Here is a 19,615-nt window from a genome sequence, read left to right as displayed (position 1 = left end):
TTCTTTTGTTCCTGATGTGTTTCAGAATACTGCTTATTGTCCTTAACTCTGCTGGCCACAATTTTCTCCTGTCTCCTTCTGCTCCCCTTATCTCCGTCTACAATTACAAGTAATTCTGCCAGCAGTATGATTTATTATTTCTCCCTCATTCTTAGGATCATTAGCCTGGAAAATGCATTTATTTCAAGGGCTAATAATAATACACTGGCATGTGTACACCTTTCATTTCAGTATTTCAAAGCTCTTTATAAAATATGAATGCATTAAACCTCAACACTTGTGTGCGATAATAGGTATCCTCATTTTACGGGCGAAGAGGATCAGAGAGCTTAAAATTACTTGTCCAACCTCCCACAGGAAATCTATGCAGAGCCAAGATTAGAACATAGAACTGCTGACTCTGAGTCATGTGCTAAGGGCCATGCTAACACAAATGGCAGGGAGGCTGAGTACACAGGTTTAAGACAAATGGCCTTAAAGATACTATGGGCTGACTGACATATTTTAGCCTTTCACCCTCTAACACTGGATTCAGATGTGGATGAGGTCACAGGTGAAAAAGTCTCAAACCAGATCCATAGTGAATGGGATTTTCTGCTTTTAAGAACACACAAGAAATGGACAGCAGAGAGTGCTGCAACACAAAACTGGGAGATACTGACAGCTTTGGGGGCCCATGGGATGAACAGGTTAGGTCAGGATGGAAGTGTGAAAGGCCTGCCTGCGTTCTGACAGTATTCTCAGCCTGTCTGTCCTGAGCTTTACAGTTATCATTTTTTTAAAGCCCCTCTCTTCTCTCAAATTAAAAACCAAAAAATGCAAAATTATTTCCCAAGGGGATCGGGCATGAAAACCAACAACATTCACAGAGACCCAGTAAACAAGCACTCAAGACACATCAGACTGGTGTTTCTCTCTTTTATTTAAAAACAGTGCTTCATTACCATTTGCAAAGGGTGAGGAAGGGCTCCTCCCTTGCTTAGAGTTTATAAAAGCCAGCAACATGATCAATAATTTATACACATGGATAGTAATACAAAAAAAAAAGGAATAAAAGCTAAAGATCTAACTACTCCGACCTTCACAATTCCAGCTACTTGATAATAATAGGAGTAACCCAATGAATACTGTATGGTCTGAAAGCTACTATACAATATGATACTTAATGAGGGGGGCAGGAAGTTAGAGATGGTCACAAAGCCCTGGGATGCAGACACTGCTTCTCCAGAGTCAGCAGAGAAATGGGACCCTGAACAAGCGGCTTAGGCGTCCTAGGAAATGATACAGGGGAGAGGAAAGCATCCAGTTATGATGCATCCTATGCCCCAAGGGTACCTGGCAATGGAAAGGTGGTGGGGAGACCGCATGAAGGGGCGAGTCAGTCGTTGCCACTGGAGGTTCTGTGGAATTTTAGCCTTGCACTGAAAAGCTCCAAGTCTCAGCAGATCAGCCCGTGAGGTCAGTAAACTCTCCACCAGCTCCATATCGCTCTACAGCCCTGGTTCTCGTTTGCTATCGGCCCCAGGTTTTTTTGCTCCAGCTATTTACAAGCAGAATTGATAACATAAAAAGAAAAAAAACAAATCATATCCCCTGGGGTAAGAGGATTACTTCGTCACTTGAGAATGCAGCCAAACTGAGCTGCCAAAACTACAACACGCGCGCGTGTACACACAAAAAATACTGTCAAGAGAAAAATAGAAGAAAGTGACTGAAGCTGAGACAATGGGGGAGGCCAGATTCCCTTAACAAGGGAAGAAACTGACCCCCTCTCATCCCTATCCCCCCCAAAAAAATCAGGCAAAAGAGAGACTTGTTGACCAGCTTTAGAATCAATCTGTAGATTACTGGCACTTTGCAGATTGCCAGTCAAATGAATACTCAGGTGGACGGCTTCATACATCAGCAATTTCCTTAAAGGCAAGGTTTTGCCTGATGTATTCTTACTCAGCTACCAGTCCTTGCCAACTGGCTGCACTGGCCCTGACCTTATTTGTCATCTTCCTGTGTAAGCGTTCATCGGTTGCTGCCAGAAACATGGGTAAGACAACAACTGCAGGTGGTTACAACACATCAGGAATGTCCTCCTCCACTGTGAGTGGTGGCAACCGATTTAGGCATTGGACGTCTTCATTCTATTTGTTTTGTGTCCGCTGTGTGCTCTGGGGAGAGGCGTTATATTGCATACAGGAAGGATTCCGCCATGGAGGACACCCAGAGCCTACTTGAAAAGGGCCCCATTTCACACTCTGGCTATCACATTCCTGCATGCTTTGTCAACTTGTGATTTCATTATAGAATAACATAAGTTGGGGGTGGGGCAGTCAGTAGGGTGGGGGCAAGGAGGGAGGAGCTTTTCAGACAGTAACATCACCAAAAAATAGTGTTTTATGCAACAAAGAATCAAGTCTCACTGGTGTATATACTACAAAATGTTTGACATTTCCAAGAGCATGACAAAATAAAAACACACCAAAGTTTACATTGGATGTTCACCTTGTTCACTAGTTTGTTTGTTTGTTTTTTCTCCTATTTTAAAACAGTGCAAACAAGTAACACACTCTTTAAAAACAACTTCCTCCTGCACCAAGGCATGGATTCCTCAGACGTGGCCATACTAGAGGGGCACAAGTAGCAAGTTCATGCCTAAGCTGCTTGTGTGGTGTACCTTTGGAGCTGGACTCAGCAAAAGAGGAGTTCCCCGGGGCCAACTTTTCCCCCTTCTCGAATTTCTAAGTGCTCCTCTACACCTATTCTCTACTTGTCTTTTCCTTAGGGATCAGGAGGAGTAAACGGGAGATAAATGAAGGTTTGCAAAGTCTCTACGGTGCCTACAGATCAGAACTCCAAAAGCCGCAATAGCCAGGGCCTCATTTAAGAATTATTCTTACCACAAGGTTGCTAGGCTATAAAATAGTTTTATAAACCATGTTAGACCACAGTTAGGCCCTCCCTATATTGGGATTTGGGCCATTACTCAGATCTCATGTAGAACTCTTCACCTATGGGTGTCAAAGTGCTTCACAAAGGTGGATAAAGTATCACTATCCCCACTTTGTGGATGGGGAAAACTGAAGCACAGATGGATGAACTAACCTGCACACTGCAGGGTCACGAGCAGAATCTAGATTAGTCCACTTGCAGCCAAATGCCCCATCCCACTAGTCTCCTGCCTCCATAGCACTGGGCTGTCTAACCAAGTACATAATTTAAAAGCATGGTTTTGGCTAATACGGTTGAACTCTGTAGACGGAACCCCCACATGACTGCCTGTCTTCCAAATGACTGGTTATTAAGCGGTTAGTAATTGGGACACTAAAGAGCATGTCTACACACAGAAGTCGTACTGCTTTACCTACACCAGAGTAGTTAAAGTCATACAACACCCCTAGTGTGGACACAGTTATATATATATATAGGTGCCTTATGCTGATACAGCTTATTCCCATGTGGAACAAGCTATACTGGTATAGCACACCTTTATACCACAATAACAGCACTCACATTAGGAACTGTACCAATATAACTATATCATTAAAATCACCCTTCTAACCAAACCAGTTGTACTGGTACAAATATTACGGGTAGACCAGATCTAACTGACTAAGCCAAACTGTGTTTGAAATTCTTGAACAATGACCATTACAGGGCAGAAGTGCTAGATATTCTCAGTGAATAAAGCCTGCCCCAGTTCTACTACTATTTCCCTCATCCCGGTAAAAAGCGTGAGTATAATTAATTCTGCATAGGGAGATACAGGCCTTCCTCAATCTTTGGGACAATTGATACTTCAAAGATTGATACACCCAAGGCTTGACTAATCTGAATGGAAATCGGTCCTTTGTATCATGAGCCAATTCATGAAATGTCATCTGTGGGATCAGAGTCATTGTGCCTGCAAGAGGGAGGAAAGGAGAGAAGAGGCTCTCGCTTGCCATGGTACAGCATTCATAGGAGCAACTCTGCTGCACAAGTTCAGCTGTGGCAAAGTTGTCTGGGAGGCCTTGGCTTTGGAAAAGTATCACCTAGACTGTATGGATGGTAACTGTCCAGAATTACAGAACCAACTCCTGTAGTCAGCTAGGCAAAGGGCTCAACTTCCCCCAGTCCCTCATCATGGACTACAGGAATCAGGGAAACCCAGGTGCTTATACACTGAAGGGCCGAGAGCAGTGATTAACAGATCAGAGCAGGCCAGACACTGATGCATCAGGGGTCTGGCCTTTGTGGATCTGAAGTTGGTGATGGTGGGTGCTAAAGCAGTAGGTGACCCACCCTCTGCAAAACCCAGGCACTTGTGTAATGAGAACCCAGATTCCCAACAGAGTTTAGCTGCCAAGCACAGCTTCTACTTAGAGCAGAAAAGTGTTCAGCCTTGCCTACAGATTGAGAGGCAAGAGGGCAACCAATTACATGTTGCACTGCCATGGTGCAGGAGCGCTCTTGAGAAAGCGGAACTTAACCTTTCAAAAGCTACAGTCAGAACCAGCTGAACTGGGACACACGAAAGGGGCCAAAGCAGCTGCCACTGTAGAGCTAAGCAAGTTGAGTCCTCTCACCTTTTCCCACACTGTGGCCCCACGGCATTAGCAATTTCTCTCTCCTTCCTGAGACTAAGGGAAGAGACATCCCTCTAGCATCTTAGGTGTGGGAATGATCAACTCCATTTCAGGCTTTTGCTGTGTCTCAGCTCCAGAAGGGAATCCCTCATCTGCCACATGATGGAAATTGGCTTCCCTTCAATATGACGCTAGAAGTTCTACTCGAAATTTTTTCCCCATTCAACCAGTAAAAGCCAAAAATCACACCATCCCCCTCATTTCCTTGATTTTGTGAAAGCCCCAACACCCCACTCCCCCCATCCCATTTTCAATCTAACTAAAATATTTATATACAAACAACAAAAATTGTCATAACTGCAACAAACCAAACTTTGGCTTGAAAAAAAAAACCCAAAACAAAACACAAAAAAGTGGCCAACAGGCTGGCAGTTTGGTGTCCCCTTGTTTTAGCTATTCTTTTATAGAATCAATAGCTTTAGGGTCTCTAGCTTAACTAATGTCTCCCTGATCCTTCCCATTTCAGCACCTCCTTCCTGCTAGGCACAGGGAGGACATGTGCTGCGGGAAAGAGCAAAGATGTGTGTCGCACATGGCTGGGTCAGTGCACCGCGCAGACAGCGCTGCTCACTAACAATGCTTGCAGTTCAACGCGCCTGGTTTCCTATTCTGATATCAACTGTTGCCAGAGAAGCAAGTGTATGATGGCAGGTATTCAAAAGCTCTAGCTACAAATCCACATCCCACAGAGCCCTTCTGCGGGTGAAAAGTTGCCCCGAACCAATTCAGCTAGACAAGAGAGCCAAATGAATTGTGCTTCTCTCTCTGTTTCTCTAGGGTCTAGGGTTAGATAAAGCTTCATAGAAGAGTTGCTGGGAGCATTACAATAACTAACGACTGGAGGGGAGACTACTCATCCTCTGAGTTCTAAAATCAAGTTCAGATGTTGACAGCAATGACTCCCTGACACAGTGCTGCTCCTTGAAGTAACCTAAAAAATACCTGCTTTTTAAAACAAAAGAATCACTCTAGTTACAAGTGCAGAAGGGAGATGACCGTGGGAGTTATGGAGCCCTTCTAAATAGTCTCTCTGCTTTAGAATCTTACAATCTGTAGTGTAAATGTGGACTGAGCTGTCTAGGTGCTCTTTGTCAGATACCGTGAGGCTGGGCGAATGGCCACTGGGACTCTAGATTAAATATTTAAGGGCCTCAAATAGATGTAGGAGATGGGAGGTTCGTAGGATTTCAGAGCTTGTACAAACTGCTCCTGCCTAGTCTCAGACATCTGAGCTATACAAAATCACATCAGGAAAAATGTTCTGACATAAAACACACACTCTCTTGTCCCTCTGCAGCTGATCCATGACTCATTTTTGTTGTTGTTGCTCACACTAACCTAAATGATTTATTTGCGATAATGCCTGAATTGGAAGAGGGACCATGAAGGCTGAACCTCAGAGCAGCGCAGTGTAGCACTGATACAGAGTTCTTTTGCCAGCTTCCTCACCCAGAAAGCTGCAAACACTCCATAAATCTAGCCACGCTGATGTCTGAGACACAAGCACTCTCAACCATTGCCTCAAGCTCTGCCGTTACAGGCCCACATTTGTAGCATCACACCAAAAAACCTTCAAGGAAATAAGGGAACAGAGAAAGACCTTTGAAAGCAGAGGGCAAGGGAAGGACAATTACAGTCCTGTAGTGGACAATAGTCTATTAGGATTAGGTGTGGGGGGAGAGGAAGAGATGTCCAGAATTCATTTCAAAATCTTGTGTCACCTCCCTCCCCCTGCAGTTAATAACCGAAGTCTTTGGGCAAGTTTGGGGAATTTTCTCTTGCCACCTCTCCAATCCTGACACTGCTGAAACTTCCAAGCATGTGCATGCCAGATGGTGATAAAATGCTGGAAGTCTCTGCATCTCCCATCTTTTCAAATACAAAGGACTATTTCTCACCAGCATGTGGGTTCCAGCCGCAGCCAATTAACATGTCCCTCCAAAGGACAGAAACACAGCAAGAAGAGGCTCTCCCTCACAACCTCCTGTCTCACAGGTGCCAAGCACCAGACCCAGGTAAGTAACTTTGTCCACGATTAGTTGCATGATATTGGTTCCTAACATCTTTCCTCATCATTCCGTGATTGGTAGGATAAGCTATGCACCAACATACAGACACGATAATGCATTATTTTTTACCACAGTTAAAAAACAAAAAAACAAAAAAAGCACAATCTTTGGAACAAAAGAATTAAAGGCAGAAATTTAAAGGAAAAATACATATTCAAAGAACATAGTGAGGTATAAAAAAGTATTTTCTCTTTTGTTTTTTTTTTTGTTTGTTTTGTTTTTCCTCCTCATCTTGCTATAGAGTTCCTCTACTAGTAAATATTGCAATAGCCAGGCCTCATGAACTGGGGGGCTGTCCCACTTGCAGGGGGCTCACGTCACTTCAGTAGGGGGCAAATCGGCTGTAGCCACCTCGGTATAAACTCGCCTGCAGAAGTTAAAAGAGCAAAGAAAAAGTGATTAGGAGCTGGGGAAAGAAACATTCAAAACAATGACAAAAACTCCGAAAGGGAATGGAGAGTGTGTGTCCTGGCACTGATCTACCACCTCTGGTGTTGCCCACTGGTTTATGAGTTAGGAAAATCAGAAAAAACAGATGGCGATCTCAGGTGGGACAGTTTCAAAGTTAATTGAAAGTAGAGTTGAGCAAATCTCCCAATCCAAACAGGTTCAAAGACAGGCGTAGGCATTAATTTTTGATGGGGGCCACTCCAATATTTTGATAAGTGGTCAAGGGCCGCACTTTTCTATGGAGAAAGTGCAGGGTCCAGGACAGGAATTCGGGTGCAGAAGGGAGCTTGACATAGGAGATTGGGGTGCAGGAGAGACTGTGGGGTCTGAGAGGGAGTTTGGGAGAAAGAGTGGTTTGTGACCTGAGGCAGGGGATTGGGGTAAGGATGTTAAGTAGTGAGTAAATGACTAATTGTGTACTCAATACAATTTGTATCAAGTACACGATTAAATCATCAAGGAGCCACTGCAGCTCTGCAGTTTATACGTAGTAAGTGCCAGGTACGCAGGCAGCAGAGTTCATACTATATTTAAAAGGCAGAGCCTCAGCAGGAGTAGGTCTGGGACCCAGAGCGAGCTGGGAGTGCTACAGCCCCTGCTGCCAGTCCAGACTGCTGTGGCTCTGCCTTTTAAATGGCAGGTGGCTCTTACCACATTTAAAAGGTAGAGGTGTAGACCAGCTCCAGCTCCTTTTAAGCCGGTTTCCCACAGCACCGACTCCTGCTTTCCTGCCCCTGGGCAATGGGGTGGAGAGGGGTGGGGTGGGAGAGAGGGGGAGAAACGCGAGTTGACTGTTTGACTACTCTTTTACATTGGGGTGTGTCCAGGAGGGGGTATGGGTGCAGAGAGCATTCTAGTCTGGGGGAGGGTTTAGGAAGGGTGCAGGGTCTGGAAGAGGGAGTACTAGCTCATCCCAAGTACATAACAGTTTTTTCGGGCAATACAGATGAGCGGGCACGGACTACATGGAGAGCTTCTGTGAAGTGAGAGGCTCCTTGACTAAAGAGAAACGGTAGGGAATGGAGACTCTTAGCAGCTCCTGTGCTCTGGGCAGCCACTCTCCAGACTAGGAATGAGAGAAATGGCTGGAGAAAGAAAATCATACTTACCACAGCGCCAACTCCGTAGCTAGCGGCAGGGGCAAGGGCGTGATAAGGGTCTGCTGTGTATACCCTGCCATAACTGAGAAAAGGGGGAAAAGAAAAAGTGTCACCCCACAAAAGGGATTTAGACGTTGTTTTACCATAGGAAGTGTGGTGTGGGTGTCTGTTACGCCCCACCCACCAGCTTGAGGCAGCTCTACTCCAGATAGGGGGTGGTAGAAAGGCCTGCAAGGAGAAGCAACCCAAAAGCCATATTCTCAGCTAGCAGGAGTGTGAGGGGGCAGCTGGCATCACATTTGGTGCCCCCCTTACCTCTAGTGGTGCAATTTTGGAGGAAGGCAACTACTGGTATTAGGGCAGCTGCTGTGATTATAGCAGCTACATGGATAGGAGAGAGGACTTGTTCAGAAAATGAACATAGGAGTGCAAGCTTTAGAGCTAGATAAATGAGGGAGATTTTTCAGTTGTCTGGAAATTCCAAAGCCATTTAAAAATTAGTTTAAGTCAAATGATTGATTTTAAGTGTTTTTCTTTCAGTTTTTGTGTTTTCAAAACTGAAGGAAATTTTAAAATAAAAAATGGTTTTGACCCCCAAAACTGAAACATTTCAGTCTGAAACTGTCAAAAAAATATTTTTTCCAGATTTTAGGGAGCAATGGGGGCAGGTGAGTTGGACAAAACAAACTTGTAAAACCATGACAAATTCCTGAAATGTTTTGGTCTGTCTGACTGAATCTGCATTTTTTGACCCCCCCCCCCTCCTCCCAAAAAAAGTTTTGGATGCAAGTTTTCCACTAGATCTAGTGAGACTGAAGAATCCCCCTTCACTGCACTTGAATTAAAAGCATTTTTCATTGTATAGGGAAATAAAAGACCTTACAACAATTACTCTGATAATCATCCAAATACTTCCTAGCACATATACATAAGTTCTTACTAAAGGATCTCAAACCACTTTTCATGGTAATGTTTACTATTTTACACATGTGGAAACTGAGGCACAAATTGATTCAGTCAGGGAAGTCAACAGCCTCCGCGGGTCCCTGGGCAAGGTGGGGAGGCAGTTCCACACTCCAGGTAGGACGGGGCCTCAGACAGAAGGGGCAGGGCAGGGGACAGCCAGTCCTCCATGCTGCCCAGAGAGTGCCTCACCCCAGCCCTCAGAGCCATACAGAGAATGCAGCCCGGTAATCAGGAGCCCCGGGGCCCTTTGACTCATTAGGCCCTGGGGGAAACCACTCCCTTCCCCCCTCCATCCACCATCAGCAGACCTGGATTGAGTGACTTACCCATAGTCACAGAACAAAAAAACTAGGATATAAGCCATGTCTCATGACTCGCAGTGCCTGTTCCTAACCACAGAACCATGTTGCTTGCTTTGGCAGAGGGGGAGGGGGTAAAGTAGAATGCAGGCTTAGCACTCGGTCCCATATATCTGACAGATTCAGAGCCCAAGCCTGGAACAGCCCAAGTGGACATTTTCCTCTAAAGTTTCTTGTTGAGGTGGAGGTGGGGGGAGCCAAGATGAGCTAGAGTAATGAGGTAGAGGAATATTTAAATGGAGTAGCAGTACTCCATGAATCCCTGAGCACATCAAGCTTGCCCCATTCCTCCTTACATACCCATCGCTGTAAGCTGCTGCAGCGGCGGCAGCGGCTGTGGCTGCTGTTGCAGTAGCAGGCTGTGCATATCTGTAGGCTGCATATCCACCCTGCAGGAGAAAAAGAGAACTGACTTTACAGATACCTGTCCACTCCCAGAAATCAAAACTCACACACACACCACAAGGAGAGGACATGTTTCAAACTGCATCAGCTCCCATGTCACATCCATCACAACAGTCACCCTCAAACCCCTGTATATTCTATCTCTCCCTCAGAAGGGTTGGAAAGAGCCTTGAATCAACAGTAGGCAATTTAAGGAAAGCCATGGACCGAAGGAAATCTTATAGGGTCATTCAAGTAGGAAATTATAGGTGGTGTTGAGGAAAACGAGGACAGAAAGGCTAAATGTGGGTGTTCTCTTTTCCAGCAATATGCACATTAGAAAGAAAGTCACTCAAGGAAATGCCTGCTTTTGTTTCCTTGATGTGAGAAGAATAAGACAGTCAGCTGGTCCAGACACACAAAAGAATCAGACCAGGTCCACATTACAGGGGAAGGTTAGCTTAAGGTATGCAATTCCAGCTATGTAAAAAATGTAGGTGGAACTGACGTACCTTAAACTGAACTTTGGCACCGCCTTCACAGCGGGAGGTTGATGGAGAAATGCTCCAGTTGACTTCCCTTACTCCTCCTGAGGAACAGGACTACCGGCACCAAGAGGGGAAACCTCAGAATTTAATATAGCGGGTCTTTACTAGACCCACTAAATCAAATGCCAGAAGATAGGCTGCCGCAGCATCAATATTCCCACAAGTGGAGACGTGACCTCAGTTAGTAAAACTCCCAGAAATTGAACCAGGTTCAATTAAGTGGTATTCTCAGTAGAAGTGGAAAGGGTTAAATGTCTACAGAGACTGAAATAGCCTTTTGCCACTTTGGGTTGGCCCCTTAAAGTAAGGCTGAGGCATATTGGGTGATGTGGGGGCATTACATCTGGGAAGCTTGCATTATTGCTCTTTTCCATTCTATAAATGCTCTGAGAATAGAGAAGCCTTTGAAAAGATGTTGAGATGATACAGATCACAGAAGGTTGCTCAGAAAGTTAGTTACAGCTCCCTGGGAATTGGCAAGATTCACTCTAAATTCTGAGCCAAAGGAAGATTTGAAGGTCTCCCAGTGGAATTCCTGAAAAGTGAAAATCTTGAAGTGGGTTTTATCCATGGAAATTTGCGATATGATTGAATCTCTCTGGTCTGACACCCTCAGGACCTGACCAGTTCTGAACCAGAGAATTTTCCAGACCACAGGATGTCCATACTGTCTAGCAGCATTACTAACACTTCCACTGCTTACTGGGCTGTTAAAGGACATTTAGGGGTAAATTAGCACTAAATAACAGCACAGAACACTGAGAGCCTGGACTGGTGGCTATAAACAGACTTTATGGGACCACGAGAAAACTTGGCTATACCCACAAAAAGTGGACCAACTAAAATCATTCCGGATGACAAACGTTTGCAGACCAGAGAATTCTGGACTAGAGGAGTTCAACTTGTACTATATATTTTTGTTAGTCTCTAAGGACTAACAGGACTACTCATTGTTCGAAAAGTGAAAGACCATTCTTTCCTTTTTCCCCCTTCTCTGGGCTGAGAGAAACCCGAGCAGTCTGACAAGTGGCTTTTTATATCTTTCATGGGGCAATTAAAGATAACCTATGGACTGAAGGAAATGTTCCCACTGAGAAGGGAGACAAAGGCCCATCTCAAGAGGCTTCTTGTGTCAAAATCTAGGATAACAAGCTTGATGAAATGGGAATTTGATCTGCTTTTACTGTATAACTTTGAACATGGCTTTTTGTTAATCATATGGGTACTGTATGGAAAGTTACTCCAGTTTGTGCTGTGATTCTGAATCACAGGGAACATCACTAAAGCCAGAAAACCCAGAGACTGTATTCAACATTTACACAGTTGTGTAGGACCAGGAGCTGGCCTTACATCCTTCATCCCTCTGGATTGACTTGATGACAATTTTGTCATAATTAGCAGATAAACTGTTTGGCAAAAGCAAAAACTCAAGCTCATACTCAATCTGAGAGAAAATGCATCATCCTTTTCTTTGTGAAGTCTGACTCAAAGTTTTCCTCTTTAAAATTAAAGGCTACTGCATATTTTTTTATTTTCACTGCCTTAGTGGAGCTCCTTGGAATGTAGAGTGGGGTGCTGAATGGAAGGTTGCTGATACTTTCTTACTGGAGCAGATGAACATATAACGTGGATGGCTAAATGAGGATCTTCCTGTTAATGGGATACAGCATGCTGCAAATCTTCTCCCATTAAACATCACATCATCTTTTTAAAATAGTCTGATGACACGGCTTTTACCCTCCCACTCTTAGCTGGCTGTTTTTAGTCCCTCCACTTCAATTTGGTAGGTTTTTACACTTTACTGCTGATCCCCAAACACGAAAGAGCCTCTAGGGTGTATGAAGCTCAGTGAGACCTAGTTCATCCATATTAATCTTCTCCTGCAAATGCAAGCAAAACTTGAAATTGAAACCACTACGGTACTCTCCTTGTTTAAGAGACTCCTGAATTCTTAGTAGGTCTGATGTTCAGAGAGATGCAAAATTGGCCCAGTTCCACACCTATTTAGTATCACATGCAGGGCAGCGTGCATCAGAATATGCCCAGATTCCCACGCTTCCAAACATTTACTATTCACATTGGAGACCAAGAGCCGTGTTTAATGTGACTGGAGATTATTGTGAACATAACAGCAAGATGCAGTTTGAAACCAAAAAAAGGTTTTCATTTATTCTCTTTTAACTTACATGTCATATAATGGGAAAAGGGACACAGGGACTGGAATCAGGTGTAGGAAAGGTAATGGCGTAACATCTATTAATCAAATTAAAAACTAAGCATGCTGACATCTGGAGCTAGAACAACCAGCAAAATCACCACGTTCAGACTCATATTGGCTAGTTCTATCTATCCCAGCATTCTCTTGGGACAGCGGTTCGTCCTAGGCTCTACCACAAGCTCGGTGAAGTACACAGCCTCAATTACTAGAGCGTGCAGCCACAACGACCTGCTATTACGGAAACAGTCAGTCACCACTGAAGTTAACATTCCAAACCTTAATAATCCCCGCATCCCGCCCCAAAATAAAAGTATCTCCCACCCTATCCCTATCCCACACCACAATGTTAATAATTATAACAAGCAATAACCCATCTGTTATATCAGAGAAGGGAACAGAGACTCCACTGAGAGATTTAGAGCGAGATGTTAACATTTCTTCAGCTGACTGCACAACAAACAAAAAACAGGAGAAATAATTCATTGGAGAAATGAAGTTAAGAAACAGCTGACGTGTATTGGTTTTAACCATGCACTGATGGAAAACTGAAGCTACATTTAATTTAAAAAAAAATTTAAAGGATGTATTTATATACACACACATAATCAAACTCATTTGATCTGGAATGGTTTACAAATTCTATTTGTGTGTACAATAAAAACAAAACAAAACAAAGGACCTAATATGGCTATGGTACATTCCTGATCTACGAGAAAGGAGCATGGATCACTTATTGGGATTCAGGTATCTGGATTTATCTATAGTATTACCTAACCAGATTCGAATACACCAAAATGGAGGGAAAATAAAAGGTCCCATTTCTCACTCTTTTTCATTCCTTGAATCATTTTTGGTGAATTTTAGGGCTGAAAAGCAAGGGGAAGCTTTGTGTATGGGTTTTCTTCCTCAGCAGCAGCCCCTGCTTTTCAAGTCCTAGGACTCGCACTTCACTTCATCTATGCAATTCAGATCCCTCACAGCTTGTCCAATGCACCTACAATATCTCCATCCTACTCACACACAACTTTGCCTGACGTAAAAAGCAAATCCATTAATTCACTCACAGAGTGAATCCCCAATGGTTTCTTATGCCCCTCTCATTAAGCTTATTTAAATTGTGACATTACAGGATATTTTCACTGAATTTGAGTGTTCATGTCACCCAATGAAAAAGATAGCTCTTGAAGTTCCATACTTCTCCAGTGCTGCAGAGGGATCCAAATGGGGCCTACCAGTCCCTAAATACCAAAGGCAATAGTGCAATTTCCTACTACCTATTTAGGCTTTTATTTTTTTTAAACCTCCAAACTGTAAAAATAAATGAATGGGTCTGGACTTCTTGCGAGAATGTGATGTGCAATACCTTCCTACCTGCAAGGCAGCAACAAATCTCTCCCACAAGAACAGAGGAGGGGCAAGGAGAAGGGCTGTATGTATTTAGTCCACAATCAATTGCAAACAGAAGGCACTTTTACAGTAGGTATGAGTCTCTACAGTGCACAGTATTTTGACTGGGTTGAGGGAGTTCTGTGAAAATAGATGAGGACAGTCTAAGCACTGCTTCTGCAAAGTGTAAAATAGCTTTGTTTGAGTTCTTTTACTCTCCAAATGTCTCAAGGGCTAAGAGAAGTTGTCTTTAATGAACCTCTCCTCTTATGTTGCTATATGGTGGACCCTACACACTGATTCCATCATTCTCATTTGTCAATTTGATTGGACTTTCTTAGGTGTGTAGCAGAAGTTCCCTGAACTCAAACTGCTTTTCTGACCGCCAGAGAACTAAGATAAGCAAATACCAGTGACGGCCCAGCAGAAGAAGCATAAATCAAAACATCCCCTTTGGATTCCTTTGCAAAATTAAAATGTGGATTTTTTTCAACATTCATTTGTTGCAAGTAGCTGAGAATTATTTGATAACTGATGTAAGTATGAAGCTGCTTTTTGAACTGAAGCCACATTTCAGCTGCCCACTGAAAATTCTAAAGGCAGATATTTTCAGTTGCTTACACTGCTCTTCATCACAAAAAAATCCTCCAAAAACAAAAACAAAACCCACCCCATGCTCTCTCTTCCAGACATAAGAGCCATATGAGGTAATCATAAACTAAACAGTCCTCAAGGAAATCCAATTATACCTTCCAACAAGCTTCCCCTCTCCTCTTTCAGTGCCATATTATTCAGGCATATTAGCAGTTGCCCTTTCTCTGGAGTGGTAGAGGACACAAGGGAAAGAGCAGAGAAGAGTGCTGCTGAGGTTCAGTACTATGGAGCACCTGCCTACCTCTAGGTGTCAGAGGTATTTCTAGAAATATCTAATGAGTGTGTCTTGTATTCTCACCAATCTATCAATTTTAGGGTTACAAGTCCAATTTTAGGAACAGCTTATTTTCTAGGCCTATTGCATGTCTTTTCTTCATGTCCCACAACCCCTATCATGGAAGGTTAAAACGCAGAAGGGGCTGGAATTGATTTCTAGGATTTCCATATGTGAAAACTGGCAGGTAAGCACTGTGGATCGGCAGGTGTGAATTGAAAGAGGTGACAGGATAACAGTGTTCACTGCACCAGGTGCACCTACATAGTAATGGGACAAGCATGACCTTATTAAGGACCTTCCACTTCATTTTTGGAAGGAAAAGCCACTTGGTGTGAAAGCTGAACATGTGCAGCCCTGAGGAAGCAGGAGCTTTGATCGCACGCTCACAAGACTGCACTGTCCTAAAAAAAGCCTCTGTTCCCATCTCTAATGTGGCGCTGGAATGGTTAGTATAATTCAGGTTTTTTTCCACTGCAATCCACAATCTGATTGGTTGGCAGGTCACACTGGCACTCCTACCTGAGGTATTTTAGCGCTAATGATTGGTTCCTGTAAGACTATTCTATAACAGAACACAGGAAGAGCAGTTCAAAAAACACAGCTGTGGGAAGAAACAATCAAACAAACAGCCCGCATAGGGGCTCACCAGCCTTTTCTTTCCAGTGGATGCAAGCACGCTTTTCATAGATGGGAGTGGTCTTTATGAGTGGTTTGTTATCCCAGACTGACCCCATTAAGGAGAAGCACTCCCTTTCCTAAAGGTCAAAATGGAGCGGTTATCCCCCCAACCCCCTCCAGAGCCTGGGGCAGATCACTTTATAAATTCAGTTATTTTGCCAGAGAAGAATGTGTCCAACAAGAGATGGAACAGCCCTTTTAATAAAAGAAAGTGGCTAGCAGGATGGTTGCCCCAGAAAAGAAGAAGAGGGGGGAGGAGGAAGAGGAAGATCAAACAAAACATGATACCTGTGTGAGAAGAAAGAGCATCCAAAGCTCAAGACAACCCTCTTCTCCTTCTACTCAGCCCATCCTGCCAGCTGGAGGTCCATCTCCCCCTGTTTTTCCTTAGCCCGTCCATACCAATTCAGTAGGTGTGAAGGTTCTTCACCTTAATTTCCACTGTCCCCACAACTAGGAAACCCTCTTCCCAAATCAACCACCAATGGCTGAAGAACCCTTTTCCTTCATCCTATAGCTTAGGACAGCCCCCGTACAGCAACTAAATGAATACAATCCAATGGGCTATGAGGCACTAGTACACAGTCAATTAGTGCCAATCCAGAGTGGAAAGTGGGGTAATTTAGAAGTTAGGGCTGAGACACAGCTCTGAACTCTACTAGAGAACTCTAGCAATAAAATGTAAAAAGGTAAACCTGGCCAACCTATCTTCAGAGACACCTTATATTGCAGTCCTGTTTTCCCCATTAGTGGGACCTGAATTGTTACAGTGAGATGACAAATAGATTTATCTGAGAGTTCTAATCCCTTTTTTTCAAGTAGGCATATTAAATGCTTAAATTGGAGTGCAACATGAGGTGGGTGTGCAGATTCTCTGTACTACTAAAGCTGCTATCATGTATTAGGATAAATGAGCAAGGTGCAAGATAAAGATCTGAAGGAACTTCCTGAAAAGAATCAGAGGATAGCCCTAGCCAACATCTCCCTCTCAACAAGGCTTTAACGTGTTAGACTGTGCAAGAGAAGCCACCAAGTGCAGATTAACTGCCTGTTTACCTGCTTAGTCACTGCACTTTCAGTACCAAACTTACTGATTTATATAGACTACTTTAGGAGTGACAGAAAAAAATAGAACCCTTTCCTATATCATGAAGTAGTATTATAATGGAACACTTGAGTGGGCAGGTCACTTTCTAGGTGAGCATATGCTCAAGAGCACATGTGAAAATCAGGAAATGCATGTGCACATGCATCTACACGTGAAACCATGTGTGTGAGAGTTTACCTCCAGGCAACTTCAGTGAGTGTGTATATAGGTTGGGAAAAGTGTTTTACAAGGTCTGAAGCTCCACAGAGACCAGAGAAGCCTAAAGGCAACCCTATCCACTACCTAGCAACAGACACCTAGATGAGTATCTTTGGATGATAGGGGCACCATCTTCTAAGCAGTATGGATACCAAGCTCAGCTATTCTGGTCACTGTACCCACACACGAAACAAAGTTCTTGTAACTCCAAAGATACATCTTCTCTTATTAAGAGAGATCTTTGCTGGAGCCCCAGAATCTGAGCAGGATGAGGGTGGGGAAAGTGAATTTAAAGTTCTCTGGTCTGGAGAGCTCACTCCTCCACTGTAATTGTTATAATGGAACTTTCCATCCAAAGGAAAACTGTCCTCCTCACTTACCAGTCAGAACCTCTGCCACCTTGTGTTCTGGAAATGGGAACTCCACCCACAATCAGTTCAAACATCAGTGTTCTAGGAATCCTGGATACAGACTTGTTAGTGAAGTCACATGATAGGGCACAGCCTTTTGCAGTACTTGATAAATTTACCAGGAAGCAGGAGGCTGCTGACTCCTCCATCTACCCATCCTCATACACGTGCACTACAACTTCTCCAGGGAGAAGAAAGAGAAAACCCTTATTCTATTTAGGTACCATCTCAACTAGCAAAATGAGATGTCAACTTTCACTCCAGTATCTTAGACTCCATTTTTAATCAGCCCCGGGTCTCATCCAGAGGAGTGACATCCACATTCTAATGGTATATGAGCTTTTGTAAACACAGAGCTCAATTAGCTTAGTCCATGCTGCACAAATCAAGTCTGAAAGAGCCCCAGGAGGGGAGAAGAAGGGGGAAGGGAGAGGGAAAGGAAGGGGAAAGGTCTGAGGCTAAACCAGTCCTGTTATATTTCTATCCAAATTATGCAAATGAGAGAAGTATTGAGAGAAATTTCAATTTGCAAATCATCTCTCAGATTGATTAGTAGCAGTGTGCATGTGGGGGAGAGGACACCCAGTAAACTGACCCTGGCAATGATCAGAAAACCCATAGGCTTAGGTCTTGCACCCAGGGGCAAGCGCAGTGACAGAGAAGCATGCTTGCATTCTTAAATATATAATATATATATCCACAAGGAAGAAGAAAATCAAACTAAATGATATTTTAAAAAAATCAAACCAACCAAATAAACAAACAAACAACAACAACAAAAAGGCTGGCTTGTCGGGGGTTGGGGATGAGAAGGCTCCGGTGTGTGTACTTACATAGAGGTCAGCACCGTAAAATCCATCCTGGTAAACCACACTGCAGAAAATCCACACAAAAACAAAAAAACAAAAACAAAACAAAAACAAAAAGAACAGAAAACACATTCCGGTTATTGAGGACGGCAGCATGCACATGCGTTTTACACAGGCAGGTGATGTATGAATCCACAACCTGAGCTTTCGGGCAAGAGCAAATCAGCAAGAGAATGTGTGCGCACGTACCCATGCGGCCCCATTTCATCCTTCATGGCATGCAGAGGGGAGGGGATGGGACAGTATGCATAGGGTTGGGAGGGAAAGGGTGGGGAAGAACAGCCTTCATATTTTGTATAATAAAAATAGACTCAGAAAGACCTGATGCCCTGAAGAAGAGAAACACAGGTTTAGGAGCCTCTACTCTGGTTATGATCCTGGAATTTTTTTAGTTACTTCCTAAACACATGGAAAGATTGGCTTCATGAAGTAGGTTTCACGGGGACTAAAGAAGCCCTTTAGAAGCAATCCCATAAGGGATAGAATCCACCTAAGTCAGAAGCACATTGGAGAAAGTTGTGTTTAATTCTGCATGTTGAGTTTCACAGGGCTGCATGACTTTGTTTCTAATATCCATACATCACCTGTTTTTACCCTGTACATTAGACATGCGATAAGATTTGGCTAATCACACAAGCATGCAAAGTATTATTATTCAGCATCTTAAAGAACCGATGCAACACCTCAGAAAAACAAGTCAATCAATTCTGATCAAAGTAAACACAGAAATGTAATTAAAAAGAAAAAAACCAAAAATACCCACAATGCATTGCTTTCACAAGCAGAGATAATGAGCTAAAAAGGTTAAGTGATTGATCCAAGGTCCAAGAATTGAAAGGTGCAGTGGGATCATCCCTGATAGTAACGACATATTCCACAGCAGAGAGGAGCAACTGGAAGGGCTTGGATGGGCCGGTGCTCTCTTTGGCTTCATTGGCCACTATTAGTTTCTCTCAGAACTTCAAGTCGTAAATATATCAAACCAGGGTCTGGGGTTCCCAAAGAGCCACTCCTACCAGGATACTAGGCAATGTAAGGCTGCAATGGAGCTTGCTTTGGGGATGGGGAATTGGGGAAGGACAAGGAAGGACAAGAAGGAATACTTCAGCTAAGCCCCCTCTCCCCCGTTATAAATATACACTTTCATATTGCACAACTTTCTCCTGATTTGTTCTCTGGACAGCCCAGTGACAAGCACACTATACTTTTAAAAGCATATCTTCACCATCTTTGAGAACTACAGGGACACGTGTATGACTTACCAATAGAATTACCACAAACTAGAAAGAGATAGGGAACATTAGCTGTAATTTTATTCATGT

At 43.5% G+C, this 19,615-nt stretch overlaps 1 protein-coding gene across 18 annotated transcripts in view; it reads right to left on the bottom strand.

The window, feature by feature from the left end:
- Positions 1-904: 904 nt before the first annotated feature.
- Positions 905-19,615, bottom strand: part of RBFOX2 (RNA binding fox-1 homolog 2) — a 273,572-nt gene continuing 254,861 nt past the window's right edge. For 9 of the 18 annotated variants that reach the window (XM_075937907.1, XM_075937889.1, XM_075937871.1 and 6 more), the window contains 4 exons: positions 15,550-15,592; positions 9,864-9,952; positions 8,248-8,320; positions 905-7,055 (listed from right to left, as the gene is read on the bottom strand). In XM_075937907.1, the coding sequence (XP_075794022.1) occupies positions 7,011-7,055; positions 8,248-8,320; positions 9,864-9,952; positions 15,550-15,592 (250 nt within the window). In that variant the 3' untranslated portion in view covers positions 905-7,010. Of the gene's footprint in view, positions 7,056-8,247; positions 8,321-9,863; positions 9,953-15,549; positions 15,593-18,257; positions 18,298-19,615 lie in introns of those variants that run through there. The other 9 variants (XM_075937917.1, XM_075937892.1, XM_075937897.1 and 6 more) reach the window with 3 other exon arrangements.

This window comes from Pelodiscus sinensis, chromosome 1 (genome assembly GCF_049634645.1).
Source record: "Pelodiscus sinensis isolate JC-2024 chromosome 1, ASM4963464v1, whole genome shotgun sequence".
Lineage (NCBI taxonomy): Eukaryota > Metazoa > Chordata > Testudines > Trionychidae > Pelodiscus > Pelodiscus sinensis.
This window is presented reverse-complemented; position numbering and strand designations above follow the sequence as displayed.